The following is a 21,856-nucleotide window of genomic DNA, read 5'->3' on the forward strand; positions in this document are numbered from 1 at the left end:
TTAAATTTGAAGGAGTACATTGATTTTAAGGAACAAAACATTAATTAGTAACAAGCCTTCTCACGACTCGTAGGTACCCATAAAACCTACTTCCATTCAGATATCTCGAGGTAATGTTAAGGGACCCCTTTTAAAATCGCCATGCCAGTTGATTGCCTTGTCAAATTTTAGCCTAAACTTTGGAGTGATATTCAGCCACCTTCCCGCCAGACCACCATGGCATGGTTGGTACCAATGGATGCCCAGGGTTGTCTAGTTTCACAAAATACTACTAATATTTGAGCTACCTTATAAAATGAGTGTGCGACAGCCTCTCAAACACAGTAATTCGCTAAAGGTGAGCCAATCAGGGAGCCAACACAATTTGTATCAAGGTGGCTATGGCCCCCCCGGCCCCCTCTTGGGGGCACCACTGCTGATGGTCATTTTGAGTGGCTGTTGTGATTTGGTGATCTGGTGATTTGTGATGGACTCAAGTCAAACTGTGTCCGATTACGCCATTAAGTATACTCCCAACTGATCTCATCGATCATATAAAAACAACTGAACATAATGGATCTTGCGGCCTGGCTGGCTTCTTTGTCATAATGTTACCTCTCTGCTCTCTGAATGAGATCATGCTGCCACATTACTGCAGATTTGGGAAACAGGAGTGCAGCTTGTGGGGAAAAAGAGGAAAACAGGTGATGTGTTCCCACCTACACAAGATGAAAATCCAGTGGATTACCACTGGAAACTATGGGTCTACTTCAGCCATAGTGTGGCAGGTGGCGCCAGAAAAGGGGAAGGACACCACCTGGTGACGCTTTTTATATACATTTACCTGTAGGAGGAACAGAGGCTGCAATGTTGGTTCAGGCCGGTGGAGTGAGGCAGGTGCACACCTCATTTCATGCTGGCGTGTCGGAAACACTGAAACACTGAAACACAGAAACACGTCGTGGGCCTAACGCTGTTTTCTGTTAGTATTCTTTAGCTGTTTGAAATTGTGTGTAAAATGTTAATGTTTTCGTTTGTTTCGGGCTTCCCTGCTGAGCTGAAGGCGGATAGTAGTCGGTAGTGCGAAAATAGATCGACGTACTCGGTAATTTAGTAAGTGTAATAAGTCAGTGGTGTATAATTTACCATTTTATCAGTATTTATTAAGTAATAAAGCAGTTTTTAAGATAATTCAATTGTTTCTCTGCAGAGCTTCGGTGGTCCGCGGCTCTTGCTGTGGGACTGTTTGCGTTGTGTGATTTTGTTTGGTGTTGCTGTTTTTCTTTGTTTGGTCCGCCATGGCAAGTGAGCCGGTTAGCGGGCAAAAAGTAAGGGGTGCTGCGTTTGGGGCGGACTAGTTTTCTGTCTTTAAAAAAAAAAAAAATTGTATTAATTTACCTCGTTTTATCTGCCTGCTTCCCCCACCAAACCTTTACTCAGGGAAAACCCGAGTTGGGCAGTCAGGGCAGGCCTAAGGTGTGCTGTGGCTCATAGTTTGCAGTGAAAACAATCACATGTGGAAACTTTGGAAATGTGTTAACACACAGAGCCAACCTATTGTTATGAACACTGGTGTGAAGTGAAGATAACTCCTGCCTTGTTTAGTCATAGCCCGGTTAAATCCTGAGGAGAGTAAAGTGGGAGAATATGAATCATACAGCTGAATTTTATCATTAAAGTATTACTTTACTGTAATTTCTCATGCTAGAGGCCTTTAGTGGATGTAACAATGGGAGTGTTAAACGGCTCAGTAGGAAATACCTAAATCGACAGTTCAAGGAAGTTGACCTCTGACCTGCTGGCCTGACTCAAACAACAGCACAATCCCTCGGCGTGCGATGGCTGCAGGGCACAGGTGTGCTGCATGTGGGATTCTCATCAAGGCCCTGACACAATGGAAACTACGATGAAAATGAAGCCGACGAAGCAGGACAGCTAGCAGGTGAGGTAACATTTTTCTCTTAAAAGCTTAAAAGCTGGTGATGCATTTTAGGAGGAATAATGTGAAGTCAGTGTCCCTGTATTTAGCTCCTCTTTGGCCAGCTGGTGTGGCTCATAGCTGCGAATGATACTGACTAAGTGTAAGGCAAGGTAAGTAGCTGGTGAAGATACAGTCTAGCTAACTAAACGAAAATGTTTTCCTTTCAGACACTGTAATTTCACATCTTGCTGTTTAAATAGAGTATGTTGGTAGCTGTCTGTGATGTGGCTAAAGATGATTTAAAATACAGTTTTAGATTTGTGAAACCTTTATTCTATTTGTGAAATGCAAAAGAAAGATGGAATTGTTAAAATGTAGTAAAATCTTCTCTATTTTGTTTGCATTTGAACATATAGAATAAAGGTTTCACAAACAGGTTATTTCCCTGAACAGTCCCTCTACCTGCTTAATCAGAAGCTATAAATCGGAAACAAACTTCAGCGTTGATACTTGTAAGGCTGTTGTGTTGTGCAGGTGCCCCTGTACATGTCCTAAACATGCCAGGCTCCAATTGCTTGCAATATGCCTTTGACATTTTGACGCAGCACAGTAGGAAATGCACAAGTGTTGACTATAAAATAAAGGATTTAGCTGCTTTATTCAGGGTCCTGGTGTTGTGTATCCTGGCTCCCTGTCATGGCTTACTGGGACGCCTGAATACAACAGAGCCATTGTTGATGTTATTAGTAACACCTGTGCTTTTCCTGCTATGTCAAGTCAAAATGTCTGCTGTGTGAAAAACAAAAGGCTTATCACCACAAAAACAGGGACACTGCTTGTTTCGGAGTCATTGTAACCTCAGCTGGGATGGGGAAAAAACAAGGTTTTCAGCTTACAAAATTGAATAAATTGTTTATACCAATGCCTTCATGGCAGTGTTTTGGGACATTTTTGGCTTAAAAAGAGAGGAGCTGAAAAGATTAAGGGACTCAATGCTTGAATAACATTTACCAAATTCTAACCCTGCTATTCCCTTTTTTATGTCTGTACCTATTTATACTGACAAATGAACTAAAAAGCAACCAGAACACACACAAAATACATCTGCTGACCCTGGAATGATTTGTGTTTCTATTTCAGCAATTGTAATACGGCAAATGACGGTGCTCAGCTCAAGAAAATATTAATGTGTAGCTCTTGTTGTCTATGAGCTTTGTACAATTTACTTAAAATAACAACTGTTCAAGTCATTGGGATCATTTGTCTCCTCAAGAGGAAAAACACTGAGCATTAATGACTGAATAAATCAAGGCTCACCTGAAATGGCCCCCAAAAAAACTTTCCTGCTTCAGTCTAAGAAAGTTTATGGTGGTTTTTTGTTGTTGTTTTAAACAGGGGCGGGAGAAGTATTTGGATCCTTCACTTAAGTTAACCTGAAAATACTCCACTACAAGAAGAAGTCCTGCATTCAAACCTGTAAGTACCCTGAAATAGTCGTGTACCATGTCAGTGTTCTGTTATTATATGTGATGTTTTTGGATTAATATTACTGCTGCATTATGGTGTATGTTGCATTTTAGTTCCGTAGATGTTTGTAGTTGTGCTATAAGATCTTATATGTTTGTTGCGTGACTGTCCCATGTGAATCATGTTTCTCTAAAAAGTCAACTTTTCATGATCTCAGGAAAACAGCCCTGTTTGTAGCTTTGTGACAACACATTTTCATCTGATCCAAGAGGGTTTTTAAATTGTTTAGTTAACTTCAGAAGTTGGAGAATTTTCTCAACCCCATAAAAGAACACCTCATTCATCAGTTTATCACAAACATTCAAAGTCAACACATCTGGTTTTCACTGCACAGGAGGTGGATGGAAAACTGTCCTCTGAGTAGTAACTAAAGTTATCATATGTCCCTCTGAGATGTAATACTTTTGAAATACTCACGTAAAGTACATCAAATTTGTACTTGTAAATATAGTACATGAGTAAATGTGCTTAGTTATTTTCCACCACTGAAAATGGCGTTTAACAATAAAAAAAAAAAACGATTTTACCATGCCGGTCATTTTGTAAAGCCTTAGCAGCTCATTGCCTAGAGGGTGATAAAATAAACCCTTTATGTCGTAAATTATATATCTCCCCATGCTGTAATAACTAGTTATACAACTACATGTGCCTACCTGGATGAGTAAAATGCTTTGTTGAGTTGTGGTTAGCGTGGCGTGCTCAGTTGGCGTGACATTTTAACCACAACCCAGAGGAAGAGGAACATCTGCCCAATTCTGAGAAACCACTCCTTTTCCCAATATAAGCCTTTTCATGTTGTTCATATTTTCCTTTATTAAAACTGAGTCAATCCGTTGTATTGGAGATGATCCATGCTGCAGTAATTTTGACTCACAGTCCCGTCATGGTTTAGAGGCTCTTGGTGTATGGCTGTTTCTGTGTTGAGCTGAGAGACCGCAGCTTGATTCTCACAGAGCATGCGTTAAGTGTGAGTAGTAATAAGTCATTAGCCGGAAGAAGTGATCTGTTTTTGAGAGTTTGATGGATTTGACACGAATAGCACTATAGTCTTATTTATTACACTTGTGACTTTTCTGCTTACAGTAATTGTTATTTTAATCTTAAGGACGGACATGAATTTGTGAATGGTTTTAGTGTTGTTCCACTCTTTTCGTCCTTTCCATGTTTTCTAGGAACTGATCTCTGGTCTTGTGTCGTATTTGAATATTTTGGCACAAGGGGTGTAACGGTTCACAAAATTCATGCATTGATACAATAGAGTGGTGTCACGGTTTAGTACGTTTAATGTACCCCAAGAAGGTAGAAAAACCAGAAAACTTTCCTTGAGTTTTAATTGTTTTATTTTTATACTTTCATTAATTTATCAATACTGACATCAGAAAATATGATCATTTTTGACTTTGAACAGTGATGGAGCTGCACCTGATTGAAATATTAAATATGATTTTATTGTTGGCACGCTTTTGTGATAATTTTTTTCATTTAAATAGTTTTTGGAATCAATTTATCAAACTAATGCCAGACGTTTGCATGTGAGCCTTAGTGTCTGGTGTCTGTGTCCAATTATTGATAAAGAGAGCTGTGGGATGAAATCAAAAGAGTAAACAGAGTGTAGCTGTTAAAGGTCACAGGCTGAGATGCCACGCTAACAAAGTTTTGTTGAAGCAGTGATATACTTCACTGCTGGAACAGCCACAGTACAGTAATACCTTGCAAAATAAAATTTCCATTGTGCTTTGGAAAATTTCTGTCTTCCATCCTTAAGAGATTTCCTGCAAGTTCCCTGCAGAGGACTCACAGACGTTTTGGAAGAACATGAAACAATGGTCATGGCACGTGGCCGTACAGCTATAAGCAAATCTGCACATCCCCACAGTTGGAAATCAGTTCAAATGCTGAGCTTTTGGAAAACGGAAAAATCCAGAATTCAATAGTTCCACTATGTAAGTAATAAACAATGAAGAGACTATTCTCCCAAAGAGAAGCCTCACCACATTATTATGCGTTTCTATTTTTAAGCGTGTCTTAATAACTCCCATATGCATCACAATAATTTTAACAGCAGTAATGGGGAGTAGTTTGAATAAATGACTTGGAAAAAGATGTTGGTTACGTTTTTATTGGGCAGCATTTTGTTGGATCTCACTATTTAGTATTTCTTAGTGTTCAGAGTTGTGTTTTTGCTGACTTGCAATGTGACGATGACAGGGAAAGGTTGTGTTCAAGTTAGAGCTGTGTTGCCTTAGTGGAATACTCCATTACATACATGTGACAGAGACGGAGAAAGTATCCAGACACTGAAATGATAGCATAGCTGTGGTACGTCAGTGCGTCTTTACTCTGTGGTGAGTTGTGACAGAACGATGGAGTGATCACGTTGAAGAAGAGAATGGAGAGATGAGAAGGAGATGACAGAATGATTCATATGGATTCACTTTGCAGACACGTTATGGTTACTGTTGGTGTAAAATATGTAAGTTGAAATGTTTCTTAGCAGAAGGAAGAATTCTGTTTAAAAAAAAAAAAAAAAGGGTTCGTGTCTCATAATTGGTGTGGGTGGTATAGTGGTTTATCCAGTATACAGTTTGTAATTTCCATACAATATGAATTTTCCATGAACGCGGCACAGACAGATCCCTTCATAAGTTCTTTTTGCCTCGGCAGCACTTGGTGGAGTTTGAGTCAGGGTGTAGATAATTGATCTGTCGATAGCTGATTGAGAGATCAGACCCAGACATTTAAGGATTAAGTTTCACCCTCACTGTGCCTGATGTTTTGCTGCTCCGTCTGTGCCCAGAACATGCTCTGCACTTAGAGTGTGGTGCATTGATTAACTGAACGGTATCTATTTTCAAATAGTGCTCCTAATTAGGCTTGGGCAGGATCATGGTATTATGGTATACCAGGGTATTTTGAAATTCCAAAGGTTAGTTAAAAGTTAAAAATGGTTCCATTAAACGTACAAGGACATGGACTTTTGCAGATGTGAAACACCAATACAGGCCAGTTTGAAGGTTCAGGGTATTTTGAAATCCCAAAGGCATGTTTTTCAATACTTTTATAAATCCAGGTGCTCCTCTTTCTATTAAGATCACTAAATGTAGTGCACAGCATGGACCACCACAGCTAAGTCTCCAGTTTCTACTGGTGGAGCAGGTAGCTGAACTGAAAGACAACGCAACACTTAGTGGTGGAGGGAGAAGTTACATAACTGTAAACAGCCAGCTGCCAGCAACAGAGAGATTGTGGAGAACAACGCATGTTTTTTACATCTAACTTGGTAAATTAAGGATTTACTTCAACCAAACCAGAGCTAATGATTGTTGGAACCGTGGACTTACTTACTAGACTACGAGCAAGAGTAACCAAGACAATTTTGGTGAGTTTTATTTTGTTTCTGTTGATGAATTTGAATGAAGTGTGCTTTATAATGCGTTAACCAGGTAATTAAGCCTTTTCAGTCTTCTGTGATTGAGAGAAAGCTGAATTACAAAGGCTTACAGTTGTTTTTCTCTGTGTAATAAGGAAAATATGTGTGAGAATACTACTTTTCCTAACATTTTGTGTTAGTGTTTTGGTTTGGATGCACTTATACTGTCATTTATCGTATACTCTGGTAAAATTTTCAGGAAGGTATGAGAAAATGAATACTGCCCAAGCTTACTCCTAATGAATGGTCCAGCTCCAAAATTAATAATCATTATGCTTTGATTGTGGCGGGTCGCAACAAATATGAATGGCAAGTTCTGAGTGATGGACGTCAAATGGTAAATGGGCTGTACTTGTATAGTGCTTTTCTAGTCTTTCTGACCACTCAAAGTGCTTTCACAGTCACACACTGGTGGCCGAGGATGCCATTTATGGCCAACTGCTAATCAGGAATCATTCACATGTACGCACACTCTGATGACGCAGCATCAGGAGCAATTTGGCGTTCAGTATCTTGCCCATGGATATGATGCTTGGAGGAGCTGGCGATTGAACCGCTGACCTTGCGATTAGAGGATGACCCGCTTTACCTCTGAGCCACAGCCCGCCCCTAAGTGATCGTTGTTATTCAGTGGTCACATATTGTTTTAAATGTAACTGGATTGCTTTAAAGCTTAAAATATCTTCCCCAATTCATTTATCATATTTGGTACAGCCTTTAATAATTAAGAATAATTTCTTCCCCAATTCATTTATCATATTTGGTACAGCCTTTCATAATTAAGAATAATTTCTAAGTTACGTGGCATGTCTGTTCTCTTTGGGGATCCCTGCATTTGGTCGTAGTGAAAGCATGAAATGTGAGTGGTTAAACTCCTCAGTGAATAATTTGTGCAGTGGTTTCTTCTGGTATGACTACATTTACTCAAAAGGTGGGGTGAAAAGGATTCGTGGGAGCACAGGAAAGTTAAAAATGGTTCCATTGAAAGTACAAGGACATGGACTTTTGCAGATGTGAAACAACAATACAGGCCAGTTTGAAGGTTCAGGTTCGAAGGCCCAGGAAATGCGGTTCTTTTTCTGCTGAGTGCGCACTGTGTCAGCCCATGATTTTCCATGTTGGTTGAGGAGTGGGGGCTGCACAGGCCACCCTTACTGAAGGTTTTCCATCGTGGTGAGTCCTCAGACATACACGGCATCCAAAGAGTCTGTCGTCTCTGTTTATGGAGACGATGAAACACCGGCCTCTGTTTTACCACGAGAAGGTTAATTGACAAACCAGACATTAGACTGGTTTTAAGATGTAATTGCTATAAAATAGTGTTGACCTATCAGGGAGGACAGAAGGATTTAGAACAAAGTGCATTTCACTGTCCCATCCGTCTTTAGTTGAAACACAGCTGACAAAAGTGTCAGTCGTGGTGATGAATGTCTTCCTTTGTTCCATCCAAAGCCTCTTTGTCATGCGGAAGAAAGCTTTTCAGCTTTTACTTATGAGCCAGTTGTTGCAGCCAGTGTTTGTCGGTTTGATGTAGACAAGTGTTTTGGCTTCTATCACATACGCATCCATCTTAACTTTGGCAGCAAATAAAGCTAACATGGTAAGTTAGGTTTTATTTGGAGCGAGGGACTTTAAATACACACGTCACTTTTTGCTCTGTTGATAATTGGTCTCTTTAGACAATCACAGATTGTCTTTTAGTGTTGTCAGGCTCAGGAATTCATACGAAATTGATTTTCAAATGCTCTCTAAACTGTCTAAACCTTCTTCAGCTCAAGCCTGGTCACAAAATCTGACATTAATAGTGCTTGGTTCATTGCAGTGTAAAGTCATTTTTGCTGCATTTTCCAGCTGTCTTTGGAGATGTCATTGACACGTAATAAAATAAAGGTGGTTTCTGCTGTCAGTAGAGGGGACTGTTGGATGCATTAGTTTTACAAGCCTGTCACATTTCATTTGTCGTTTCACGGTGTGCTGAGTCTGTACGCTGCGCTACACAGCGTTTTAGACGACATGTTTTTATGCAACCAGTTCTCGTAACTTAGTATACGTGAAGAGAGAAACACCTAATGTATATTTTAAGAATGACATGTTGGTTGTTACTCCACTTGAAGAATAAAATTCTGTAAACGTTTGTTTTTCCATGCAAATTGTAGATTTTTTTTTTTTTTTTCCTCAACTTTTTCAACATGGCGGCCAGGTCACAAATGTTCTCATTTTACAGCAAAACAGTACACCAAAATATGTTTCTGAAAATGTTTCAGGTGAGAAATAGGCAATGCAGTAACAGAATTTTGATTTCATATTTGATCAGCGCTGAACAGTTTGACTGCATTTCATGAACGGTGATTGACATGATTGACAGCTGCATGACAGACTCCTCGGAGTTGTTTTCCAGCAGCTGCGGGGGATTCTAGAAAATGCCATTCGAAGCAGTAGGAGGAGGATCTTTCGTCACTGACTGTCTCATCTGTCTCATGTACAACTGTGTGAGTGGTAGTGAAAGTTTCAGTTATATATGGCAAAAGTTATTTTCTCAGATATATCCAACTTTAGCTTTAAGGACATAGTTATTCAGTTTCATACATAACAAACTTTGGCGAAACCAATGGCAATGACATGATATAAATAATATTAGCTGAAGTACGCTAAATGACTACATCATATTCAATTCATGTTCATGACATTTTATACTTAAGAGTGTAACAGATAAATGTGTTTTTATGTTAACTTTTGGAAAACTGAGAAAATGTTTTGATTACTTATCTATACTAAATATCCTTTATAATAAGAGACACCAAAAAAAGAGGAAAACACACAAGCTGTACATTTTTATTGCAAAGTAATAGTGACATAACATGTTTTAATACATTATATTACAAATATCTTTTATGTACAAACGCAATGTATTGGATCTATTGACATCAACAAACCACTAAATTTATACAGTAAATACAGTGCTTGATTCATACAAGCAAATTGGTGGATACCTGTTCAAGCAATTCAAGATTTCAAAACAAGTATTTTTAAGGAGAAAAAAAAGCAGGAGTTTGAGGAGACAGTACCTCCTCAAACGTTGGTGGTGAGTTGATTTTTGTTCTTAGATCTATTAAAGGTTGCATACGCAGACTGTTAATAACATCAGTTATGGCTATTAACAGTTTGGGTTTAATGTTAGAAAATGGCACTATTTTTACAGTATATTTTGTTGTAAATAAAAAAAATTAAAATAAAAAAAACTGGCCAGAATATCAACCCTGTATTACAAGTCAATAAATGTTATTTTTCCTATAAATTACAAAATTGAAAAATGTATTTAGAATTGAAAAAGTCACTGGATACATTTCCTGTGTCAACCTCATTTGCTTGTTACTGCAAAAAGCAACTTTACATACACACTAAATATATATTGTGGGGTTTCTTTCTTAAGGCTACTTAGCTGAATTTTTGTAATCTATACTTATGTCAATGTTTTTTTCTTTCTCACTGATCACATGACAGCACTGTCTGCTAAGCAGGCTTATGTTTCATCAAAGCCAGTGTAAAACAACTCCTGAGCAATGAGCACGTTTTTACTGAGTCATATGTAAAAGGGAAAATTATACAAACAACTTGATGACGGTGCACAAATTATTTGAGCTGTCAGGAGGTACCAGTATATGAGCCTGATGTTTCGATATTGCACTTTCATCGTCATCTGTCTCTTGGTCGTCTGGCTTGGTGTGGTGTCACACGAAAGAAAAATCGAGATTGTATTGATTTAAGGAGCTGGAAAGGTTTTTTTGTATAGTGAGAGAAAAAGTACAACACAGTCTGTGTTCCTTGGATGCTTAGTGGAAGGTGTTTGGGTTTGGACGAATCATCATGACCACTTTCTTTAGTGAATAGGCTCCTCCTCTGAACTCAGCCCAGTAGACTCCATCTTGGTAGCGGCTGCGGTAGTGTCCTCCTCTGTACCAAACTCCATTCAAATTTGAATGGGCACAAGAGTTGTACCACCAGCCTCCCTTCTGGTAGTGGGCACAATTACCTAGAAAAATCGAAAAAATGAAAGAAACTGTCAGCTTGCATGCATAAACAATTTTTGTGTTGGAACACACATTTTCCATCATTGGTTTTAAGTTGCCAATGTTTGTCCTTAAAAACGTAATAAGTTATGATTTTTTTTTTTTACCTGTATATGCGTCATGATCTCGGTCCAGTGTTGTGAACTGTTTGCCATTGTGCCATGTGAGGGAGTCTCCAGCGTTGCCATGGTAACGGCCCACCCTTAGCTTGTAGAAGTCGGCCTCGGGCTCCACTCTGAAGCTGGCGTACTCTGCAAACACCTTCCTGCCAGACCAGTCCTCCAGTGTGACCAGCAGTTTGTAGTTCCCCTGGTTAGTCAGCCAGTAGATGTTCTCCAGACCCAGCCAGTACTCGCCATCAATATTGCCAAAACCTTGCTGTAAAGGGCGGAGATAAGAAAAACACCATCAGTCAGATCAGGAAATCCTCTCTGCTTTTTGAAAAGCTTTGGACAGTTCGTTTAGATGTCTGGGGGATGATTCAGGGTCGTTGCTCGTGCTCTGGAGGTAATTATGTGTTTAGCTCTTCGACAGGGTTGTTTATCGTCAAGGAACATTATTATAAATGGACCCTCTGAGTCAAGTTTATGGCCAGCATCGTGTGTCTACATTTCCACTATTATTTTGTTATTGAAAACACAGCAGGAAAATGTGTATATAGTATGAAATGTTACATACTGGATGCTGTCTCACTGCTTTGTTCTGGCTCCGGTCATACCGTAAGATGGTTTGTGGTATCCCTTACCCTGCACATGCTTTGAATCATGGAAACACCCCATCTGATGAGTTATGCAATTTCAGATCTCGTGCGGTTTAGAGGTTTTCGTAAAACTCTTGGAAAGATCTCCATTGTTGACGTTAGCTGAGATTTAATCAGGACCCTCGTGAATTTTTGGCGGACAAACAAATGTTAACCAGTGAACTGCTTCTCCTTGTGCGAGGGGTTTCCCTTTCAAAAGTTATAGAAGTTCTCAACAGCCCTGTTTATTAGGCACCTTCTGATGTAATAGCCAGAAAATACGGTTATTTTTCCAGAGCATCAGTAATGCTGACACAACCAACCTATGTATTCAAGTCAAATGTTCCCACTTTTTTAATTTTACTGTGAACTCTTTCACAAAGCGAAACTGGTGTTGTTGGAATTAATGAGTCATGGCTGTGGCAGTGACTGAGGCTGTTACTACATCAGACACGTTGAGAGCTAAACAATTACCTTTTCATTACTTGTTCACATCTGGTTAGTAGCAAAACAACTACCTAAGCCAGCTGCTTCCCTCCAAACTATGAGGTCTTTGATTTGGTGTGAAGTTGTCGCACCTTGTATGTCTCCCAGTTCCTGAAAAAGTTGACAGATCCGTCCACCCTCCTCTGGATCACAGTCCAGCCACCTGGGTCATGTCTCTGGTCACACCACACCTGCATTAGCCGGTTGGCATTCTCCGGCTTTACCAGATACATGCCGCTGGCAGTGTGGCCATCTTCCAGAGCCTGCAGGCAATCCTTAAACGGCCCTGAAACGGAAAGATGACAATGTAAAATCCAGGCAATGACAACAGTATCTTAAAAGTTGAGAAATGGAAATGGAGAAAAAGCCATAGTGACACAGAGTTTTTATACTCTGCCGTAGGGATTCCCATTTTTCAGCAGCTCTCATTTTAACAGCAGAATTGACTTTGGCTGCTCCTCTCACAAGGGAAATGGCTGCTGGCTGTGCAGCCAAAAGAAACACTGGCATGAGGGCAAAGGGAATCCTGACTACTGAATGATGAAACACAAGCAGAAACGTTCAATCATCTGGGATGCTTTACAGTGAGGGATTATTTTACATTACTTACTTTCACTTAGGTTTTTGTACTTCATAATCTACAGACACATCATTTTTGTCGGAGGCATTCATATTGAGGCCCCACATCATGTTTTGAAGAGAGGATTTCCGGGACTAAGTTAATATAAGGACTGTGTGTAAATTCTTGTCTTAAGCTGTACTTCTCTGCCAGTAAGTTTGCAAACGTTTTTTTTCCAATGTTATGATACATTGTGTAAAGTTAACAAGAAAAGCATCTGCAACATGTTATGAAAAGGCATATTTTTGTTTACAGCTGAAATACAAACTGAATCAAATGAGTAATGTTTACAGTAATTAAGCAGCATAAGCTCTCTCCTGTAGAAATAGGGTTCATGTTGCAAATTCGTTGCAGATTTTGTGCAAGGTCAATATTGTTTTCTTGGTTTTTATGGTGCAAATCAGTGAAACATAATTTGCCCATGTGTCATTACAGTTTTCCCCAAACCCACTTAAAACACTAATGGGGCAACTGGCTCCCCGGCTTCAATCGGCTGTGAAAGTGTTTAAGTTCTCCAGTTTTTCACACTTGTGTGGAATGCCAACTGGCCCGGATTACAAAGTGTTTAAATACAATGGAAACAAATGAAAAGAGGGTCACACAAAGGGGTAGAGGTGAGGGGAGGGGTGCATCAACAATTTGCAAGAGATATAAAGAAAGCGGAGGAAACAAAGCACCTCCGCTGTAATCTATCACGAGGTTCCCTGACAAACATGGGAACCGGAGAAGTGTTGAATAGTCAGAAGTCTGTCGCTCAGTAACAAGGTTGTTTTTGTTTTATAAAATCACTTTGCATGATATCTATCTGTCAGCTCACTCCCTGCCATCCATTTACTCTGAGGAATGTCAGATACAAGGCAGAGAGCTGCCCTACCCTGCTCTGTTCTGCCTGATAAAGTCTACTGCTTTGGTGGAACATATGACTGATTCTTGCCTGGCGCAACTGGAACAAATGACATCACTGACTCCCGGTATCTCTTTCTGTTCGTGCTTTACCCCCCCTCTTTTTTTCTTCAACTCCATCCCTCCGTTTCTCTCTGCTGCTCTTTGAGGTCTCTCTCTCTCCCTCCCTCTATTCCTACATTGTGTGCCGCTCTCTGTCCGTGTTGAGGGTTTATGTAACTTTTCGGGGTGTTAGTTGCATGGCTATGGGCAGGAAATTACTTGCCTCCTTTCAAACATTCCATACAAAGGCTACCGTTCACATGCAGCTTGGTAAAAAAAAAATGGCAAGCGCTAGCACAAAATGTCAATGGAAAAAGGCTCCCAGTAGTCACGTTTGCAATGTTTTTTTTCTTTTTTCCACCATTTTAAAACTGAAGCCTCCTAATGAGAGGGAACGGCAATAGACTATTCACTGCAACTGATAGCACAAAACACGATTCACATCGGTTTCACAGCTTTATCATCCACTAACATATGCTCAAGAGTCCCATGGGCTTGGATCCAGCTTTCCATTTTGGCGTATTTACTGTGCTAATATGCTTTGTGTTTTAGTGCGTGTTGAATCGTGGCAATTAGATGATATTCATCTGAAAAGGCTGTAGACAACAGCATTTCTGTTCTCACTGGGAGCCCTTTGCCCTGAAAATGTGTGGGATGTATTTAAATTGGCTTTGACTGGAAGAGTGGGTACTTGGTGTTTTCTGGTGGTTAACGATTAAAAGGTTCACAACATGGTGCGCTCAGACACACAATCATTTGTTTGTGATAGCAACTGGCATTGTTGGTGAGAATGCATCAAAAACAGGACTTAAAAATAAAGTTTCTTTGTTTAAAAAGTTCATATTGGACTTTTGACTCACCAGAGGGCTTGTCAGTGGTGGAGGGGCTGTGTGTGCCTGTGGGCATAGTTGGAAGAAGAGGCGGTAGAGATTTTTGGTCACTCTGGATCTCGTTGCTGATTGGGTTGTTAATTCGTGGAAGGACCGGTGGCTGGTAAGGCTTGTTGAGAGGTGGCGATGGCGGAGGTGGCTGAGGCCGTGGCTGAGGAATGGGCACGTGACGAGGGGGAGGGCGACTCTGACACTGCTCCTCCAACAGGGCGATAAGAGCTGACTGGTTTGTGGCCAAAGAAGCCAAGTGTTGGTACTTGTGCTCAAGATCTTTGTATCTACTGGTGAGCTGCTGCATCTCAGAGGTTTGGTTCAGGATCTTGTTCTCCATCTGAGCCAATTCGAGGGCATTGTCTCTCTTCCTGATGATCTCATGGAGCAGCTGCATGTACAGCTGAGTGACCCTGGAGTTCATGTTCCGGCTCTCCTTCCTCAGAAGCTTGACCTCGTTGACAATACCCCCATCCACCTCAACCAATTGCTGCAGGGTCTCAATCTGCCTCTTCTGTTTCTGTAGCTCCACATTTAGCAGCTCTAACTCCTGTTTGTTGACCCGATTCTCCAGCATGGCCTCCGGCTCCTTGGAGTTGACACAGATGGCTCCAGTCACTTTTTGCTGAGGTACAATGAAAGTGTAGGAGCATTTGTCCTGCTGGGGGTCAGCTGGAGCACGCTTGCTCCTTCCAGCATAGAAAAACTCTCTCTCTAAATCCTCACTACTCTCGAATTCTTGGGTCCTTTCCCTGCCGTGGCTGCTGCCCGGTAGACTCCCCTGAGTTTGCTGGGCACCACAGGCTAGTCCATAAACAAGAAGGAGCCCCAGCAGGACCATTGAAGGGGGCTCCATGTGTTCAACTCACCAAAACCTGAGGAGAATGGGAAGGAAAATGGAGAACATGATTGACTTGCAATTTTCCTGTCAGATTCTGATTTCGGATCTTTTGAAAATATCTGACTTGCCAATTCTGAATTTGACCGATTCCGATCTCTAAGAACTGTAATTGACAGCATACACAAACATGACTTTTTGTTAAAGCCATTGGAAACTTGGCTTTAAATAGTAAACATGTGTATGATATCAAAGATGAATGTTTCGAAGCATCCACATAATCAGAGTGAAAAGAAATAAATTTAGAACTGTTTATAACCTAGTTCAAAACCAGCCTATTTGGCTGCTGAAACACTTTCTCAGGATGATGGGAGCGTTATTAGATCCGGCGTCAGCTCCCTTTTAGCTCACTTACTGTTACCATTTTATTTTCCTTTCAGTCACTAGTGTTAAGATGTTTTGCTGCCATGGAATAAACTACCAAATCTATCTAATGGAACCTACTTAGTAAGAAAAAAAACACCCAAATCTGGTTAGACTGTTTTAGTATTTTCCATTCACTTACATGAAATATTTAGCATTAGCTTTTTAGGCAAAACTATTAAAGTTATTATTAACTACCCCAAATATCTGGCATTCATCTTGACTAATTTGCTAACTAGCGGATTAGGGTAGACCACCAATATTTGTACCTTTATTGAATTATACTTCCCGAACTAAGTGTTTATCTTCTTCCATCCATTGACATAAAACATTTAGCGCTAGCTCTGCTACGCTACACCGTTACTTATTAATTTCATGATTAGAACAGGTTTGCACCCTAATCTGCTCTTTAGTGTAACACGGTAGCTTTCAAATCATGTCGATCGATAAATCAGTCATATTTTATTTACATAGCACCTTTAAACAAATCCAATGCAATTTAAAGTGCTTTACACTTTGATTGAAGAAGCAAAAAAAAGAGAAAAACATAGGAAATAAGCAAAAATGGATCTTAAAAAATAGAATAAGAATAAACCATAAAATTGTGATAGTAAGACACTACATTTAAAAAAATAGGCAAATTTTAGTCACAAGCCTATCAGTCTGTGCATCTTTAGAAATATCGGACTCATTTTTGTAGTTGGTAAGCAGGAGACTGTATAAGCATGCCTACTCTGAAACTGTTTCTCTTGGTATTAGAGTTAAAGCCCTCAGGATTGGGCTGCGTGCTCATTTTGACGGAGCATCAGTGGAGTCCCTCACAGTTAGACTGACTGAACCCAGACACAGACTACCCATCAGGTTACACCGGTCCTCTGTTACCTGCCAGAAGCAGACAGGCGTAGATGCCCTTTGCAAACACATCTCAACCTAGACATGGCTGGAGGTCATTATAGCTCCCAAAAATATGGGCTACTGAAAAAGATAAGATCTGTAAGAAAATCACTCACTTTCCCCGCTGAGAGCTCAAGCGGCTGCTGTGCCTTTCCATAACAGGAAAAGCATTATATTCCTGTGTAATATATAAATCAAGACTCTGGCGGTCGCTACCTTTTGCACATCACTACTGACATGAGCACACACTGCTGTTTTTCCCCGTGGCTTTTAAGTGTGATTCATTGAATACATGTGGCCTTGATCCTGGTTTGTTTAAATCAGCGCTCCACTATCAAAAGTATGCAGTACTTGCTGTTTGAAAGTCACTAATCACCCCACTGCCCCTAAGAAAAATATTTCTTTTGTCTAATGATGTGCTGATCTCTTTAGTCAGTTACATTGCTGTTAGGGGAGTGTGTTTAGCTTAGTTTGCTGTGCTGGCTCAGGTTCTGTTTGGGCGACTGCCATTGCTTGTCCCTGACACACAGAAACACTCCTATCTGCTCCCCTCTGCAGGCCTGGACATCTTTGCTTATGGAAAAATTGAGACACTACCAGATGATGCTATTCATGGAGCTGTTTTAAATGTTGATTTTGTTGCATCAGTCCTGTCCATAGCCTTTACCAAACGAGGGAAACAACTTGCGTTCAGAAACTGAAAGGCAATAAATTCATATCATTATTTATATGTTATGAATCTGTGTATCCACTTTCATCGTGGTTTCTGTTTTGAGCTTACTGTAACCATCTAGCATGCCAAAGAATCGAATTAGGGGTTGTTACGTAACGTCGTCCTTCTATGATTAAAGCTCACTCTCTCTTAGATTCGATGTCCTTAAGAGTTAACGAGATACTTAACCGTTAGGGCCCCAGAATCAAAGTGTAGACATTTTTATGAGAAAAATAAGTAGAGGCAGTTTTTTGTAGATGATGTGGTGTTATTAGGGGATGCCACTGAGTGCTGAGGAGAAAGTAACTCCTGTGTAAGGATAACAAGGCCCTGAACTCCTGGGGCACCTTAATTGAAAGCTGCTGCATATTGGATTACAGAGGGGTCCTGTGTAACACCTCCCCAGAGTCAGAGGGGGCCAGTCTAATCAGAAAGCATTAAAGAGAGTGCCTATATTGGCGTGGCGCGTAAGGATTGCCAGTCTTACAAGTCCTCGCACATTTGTTATGGCTTATCTCGGTCTGAAAGATAACCCACTATATAATAGTCGGCACAAAAGTGGGAAGAGAGCAGAAATGTTTTTGTCTTGTTAATCCGGGCGTGCTGCCAGCACATTAGGTTGGAGACATGGAGAAGAGAAATGCAGCGCTCTCCAAGAACATGACCCTTGGCACATTCGACCCTTTTGGCTTTATCTGTCTAGAGTAGAATGTGTAAACACTTTTCCTCAGTGGAAAAAAAAAATAAAAATCTTTCATCGAAAAGAGGCTTGCGCACACTGTACTCTTCTGTAACCTGTCTGTGTTTTTGATATTATAGTCTACCTGGCCAGAAAATAATCACCTACAGTGCAGAAGAATGTGCGGTCTGCCTCTCACATGGATTTTGTTAAAACGGTACCTGAAAGTAGCAGGTCCTCGATTATGGATTTCAAAAAGGGCGAGTGCAGCTTCTGTTTTAAATTTACCCCGAAACTGTCTTGTGTCAGCACAGTAGGAGGTCTTACATTGCTCTCATCCTGCTAACAAAGCTTGGCTGTATGACGTCACCTCAGCAAATAATGATTGATTCAAAAAATTGTTGTGTCATAAATATTTTCCGCACTCTGCAAAGAGATACTTATCAATTATAGATAAAGCCCTAAAGAAATGACTAATAATAGCTTCTGAGCAAGCCCATACCGAGATAAAAGAGCAGCCCAGAGTCTGTCCCTTGTAATGTGCTGATGACTGTATTTGGCCAGTGGCTCCTGCGGTTTCTCCCCCTGGAACATGAGCTGTGTCTCTGAGAAATGCCGTGTGATTTGCCCCTGCTGCGGAGGAGTCCCATGTTGGACGTCGTTAGCCCGGAATCTCCCGCTCTAGGCTTCACTACACTTCAAAGCTGTGGAGAAAATGTTTGCAGCTTGTGATGAAATATGTGCTCATGTGCTCATGTGCTCATGTGCGAGTGGTCGACTGTGCGTGTCTGCAAGTGTTTTTCCGTTAATGTGTATTTTCAAATAACAACACTTGCCGGGCTCAGTATCTCAGGGACCTGAGAGAGTCCCATCTGCCCCGGCGGAGACAGCCTGTTATTAACCCATCCTCAGTCTGCCAGAGGGAACAACAGAAAGCCGTCTCCTCCTCCTTCGCCATTAACAGCCCCCGCAGCTCATCATTGTCCCAACATCAGTTGACTTTAACAAGCTGCTATTGACTGGCAAATCACTGCGGTGATTAACTGGTGTTGAAGTGTCATATACGTCTACTTCGCTCAGAGCCGAAAGACATGTAAGTGTAGCGTACGCTGTGCAGTGAATAGCTGCTCTCTTCCTAATTTGATTGGCAGCTCCTCTTGGGTGATTTCTTCAAGTCTGCTTCACACCAAAATGTTTTGGTTTTACTGTCTTCAGGTGGTTAAGTCTGTGTTTACATGACTCCTCCTTCTGGATTTTCCTCAATGTTAAATCAAGTGTGATAGGCGAGTGCAGCGGGCAGGTCAGTGTGTCTCTGACCAGCGCTGTGCTCAAGCCTTTTTGGTCATGCTCAGCACATATTAATTAGAAGGTGGGCAGCCTTGCTCAGACTGGCCGATGTCTCTCACCCCAGCCCCTCTCATTTCAGCGTGAGCATGGCATTCCTCGCATTCTTCGTCACCTCATTAGAGTTAGCTGCCATACACACATGGAGAGTCAGTGGTGGTGGCAGACGGACAGAGCTAGACCCCCTAGATGCGGGAGCACTACTCCCCTTATCACCTATAAGACATACTCTATCTACTGACCCAATTCATTCCCACTGTCCTACTTTCTGTGTGAATGCCTCATAATCACATCATCATCCTTCACAGCAGGAGATCACAACACAACTGCACAGCACCTAATTTGTCAGTAGCCGAAAAGAAGCGGACACTTCGCAGGGCGGCTTTGTGCTGCATGTTCAAATTAGCGCCGACTCTGCTGAGAACTGGCAGTCTCCTGCATGACACCCAATATGTGTTGGATCAGAGTCAAATTCAATTTGCTCATGGTAATCTGCACTATTACATTACCTTGAGAGTGACCTCATTCTTTCCTCAAGCATGTAATCCTTGTAAGCGCCTAACATGACATTTAGAACATGATTAACCTCAACTACCTGCTCAGTTTGATGGCATGGGACAGTATTTGATTTGAGTTAGTTTTTGCTCAAATGCAGGTTTCGTTCTGTGCCTCACGCTGCGTGGTGCGTTCCTCTGTACCTTACTTGTGATCTGAGTCAGACAGGGAGGCAGGGGGTCTCGAGGATTGTTTCGATAAGTTCCAGCATTCTACCTCAAAGCCCCCTTATCCAAACACAACCCTGGCAACAGGAACAAAGACGGGATTCAACCACATGCTTCCCTGTCCTCTTGAGCCCAGGGGAACATCCTGAAGCTGCAGAGTGCTTGACAGTCTTTTTGTTGTTGTTTTTTTTAGAAGTGAATGGTACTATTTAGATATTAGAAAAGAAATCTCTGTCAGCAGGTATCATACAGGGCCCAAGGCTGTATAGCATCTTCTGCACACAGTCTTCATTGTCCATGCCTTGATTTTACACATTTTTGGGTCCAGTGTTTTAATGATTGGTTTATCAGTAGCGAAGAAGCACTTTGCTCAGAGAGCCTGCTCTCCATCATCCCCCTGCGCTGAATTAACCCCCCTCCACCAAATCTATCAGCGTCATCTGTCCGGTTAGTCATCAGAAAGTAGAATTACCCTTTGGCACCAAACTGTGAGTCAGCTAACAGATGCTTCATGATGACTGCCTGATTAAACATCGGACTAAATCATTAAGTATTGTGCAGCAGCTTCAGAGTAAATGAAGTCTGACTTCAGTCAGTTTAACAAAATGACAAAATAAATGCTTCACCACTGTGTCGGAAATGTTACCAGGCTGATTGATTTTGAACTCATTAACAACTTCTGTCACACCAGGACAGGTCATCATTTGCTTTGTGAGATTACATGTTACAAACGTGGCCAATTTATCAATGCAGTTAATTGAAGTCACGTTTGACTGAATGTTATTTACATGTGCACTGTCCTTGGTAAAGAAATAAACCAATTAATATAACATTTTAAAAGTTACACAAGGCTTACGAGATAACTGTTGCGTATTGACGAGGCTCCCTCAGTTGCCTTGCCCTCCTGGCAGAGCCGATTGAAGTTTCTCCTGGTAGAAAGTCATCCCAAGTGTGGAAGTTGCACCACTGCGTCCTCCTCTCCCACTTTTCTGCGCTCTGCTTGTAGAGTTACTCACTCTTTGTCACCTCAGTCCATTCCAGCCGTGTGGGGTGGTGGTATTTTAAAGCCTGTTATTAAAAGACTGTCATTAGCCCAACAGAAGGTTAACTTGCCAGAAACTCTCCGGCAAACACTGAGTAAATTGTTCCAAAATCCACTTGAAAAAGTTGGAGCACTTTTAAGAGACAACTGGTAACTTTAGTTGGATGGCAGAGGTAGTTTCCTGATAAATGGTGGGAGTCCAGGGCAGGTTGTGTACTGCCTGTGGCCCGTTAGGAGAAGACTGTCACTTTTCTGTGGGCTGAATCCATCACTTCTGCCTCACAGCTCTAAGAGGCTGTCTCTCTCAACTGCACCTCTCTCTCTCTCTCTCTCTCTCTCTCTTGCTCTCTCTCTCTCTTGCTCTCCCACTCCTTGGTGCTTTTTAAATGATGAAAAATCCTCTTGCAGTGTTTCAGCAGGCAGACAAATTGAACTGAGAGCCTCCCCCTCTCCCTTAAAAATGAACACATTCTTGTTGAAAGCAACAGCCTTCTTTCTCCACCCCTCCTCCCCATGGCACAAAAGAGATCCACAAGCATGCACAACACAACACACAAACACACACACACACACACACACACACACACACTACTCAAATTTCCAACCCC

At 41.2% G+C, this 21,856-nt stretch overlaps 1 protein-coding gene and 1 long non-coding RNA gene across 3 annotated transcripts in view; one reads left to right on the forward strand and one right to left on the reverse strand.

Moving 5' to 3' along the window:
• Positions 1-841: 841 nt before the first annotated feature.
• LOC148189796 (uncharacterized) overlaps positions 842-21,856 on the forward strand; it is a 50,258-nt gene continuing 29,243 nt past the window's right edge. The window contains exons 1-3 of one of the 2 annotated variants that reach the window (XR_015776330.1): positions 842-961; positions 1,688-1,921; positions 3,296-3,376. This is a non-coding gene — a long non-coding RNA (uncharacterized LOC148189796). Of the gene's footprint in view, positions 1,922-3,295; positions 3,377-21,856 lie in introns of both variants that reach the window. The other variant, XR_015776329.1, reaches the window with a different exon arrangement.
• On the reverse strand, positions 9,676-21,637 carry angptl2b (angiopoietin like 2b). The gene is made up of 5 exons (XM_042488555.2): positions 21,063-21,637; positions 14,574-15,469; positions 12,242-12,435; positions 11,032-11,302; positions 9,676-10,887 (listed from the first exon to the last, which is right to left on the reverse strand). Exons 2-5 carry the CDS (start codon positions 15,448-15,450, stop codon positions 10,688-10,690), a joined length of 1,542 nt encoding a protein of 513 aa, XP_042344489.1. The 5' UTR covers positions 15,451-15,469; positions 21,063-21,637; the 3' UTR covers positions 9,676-10,687.

Source organism: Plectropomus leopardus, chromosome 4, assembly GCF_026936395.1.
Source record: "Plectropomus leopardus strain MGB_pleo_1.0 chromosome 4, ASM2693639v1, whole genome shotgun sequence".
NCBI lineage: Eukaryota > Metazoa > Chordata > Actinopteri > Perciformes > Serranidae > Plectropomus > Plectropomus leopardus.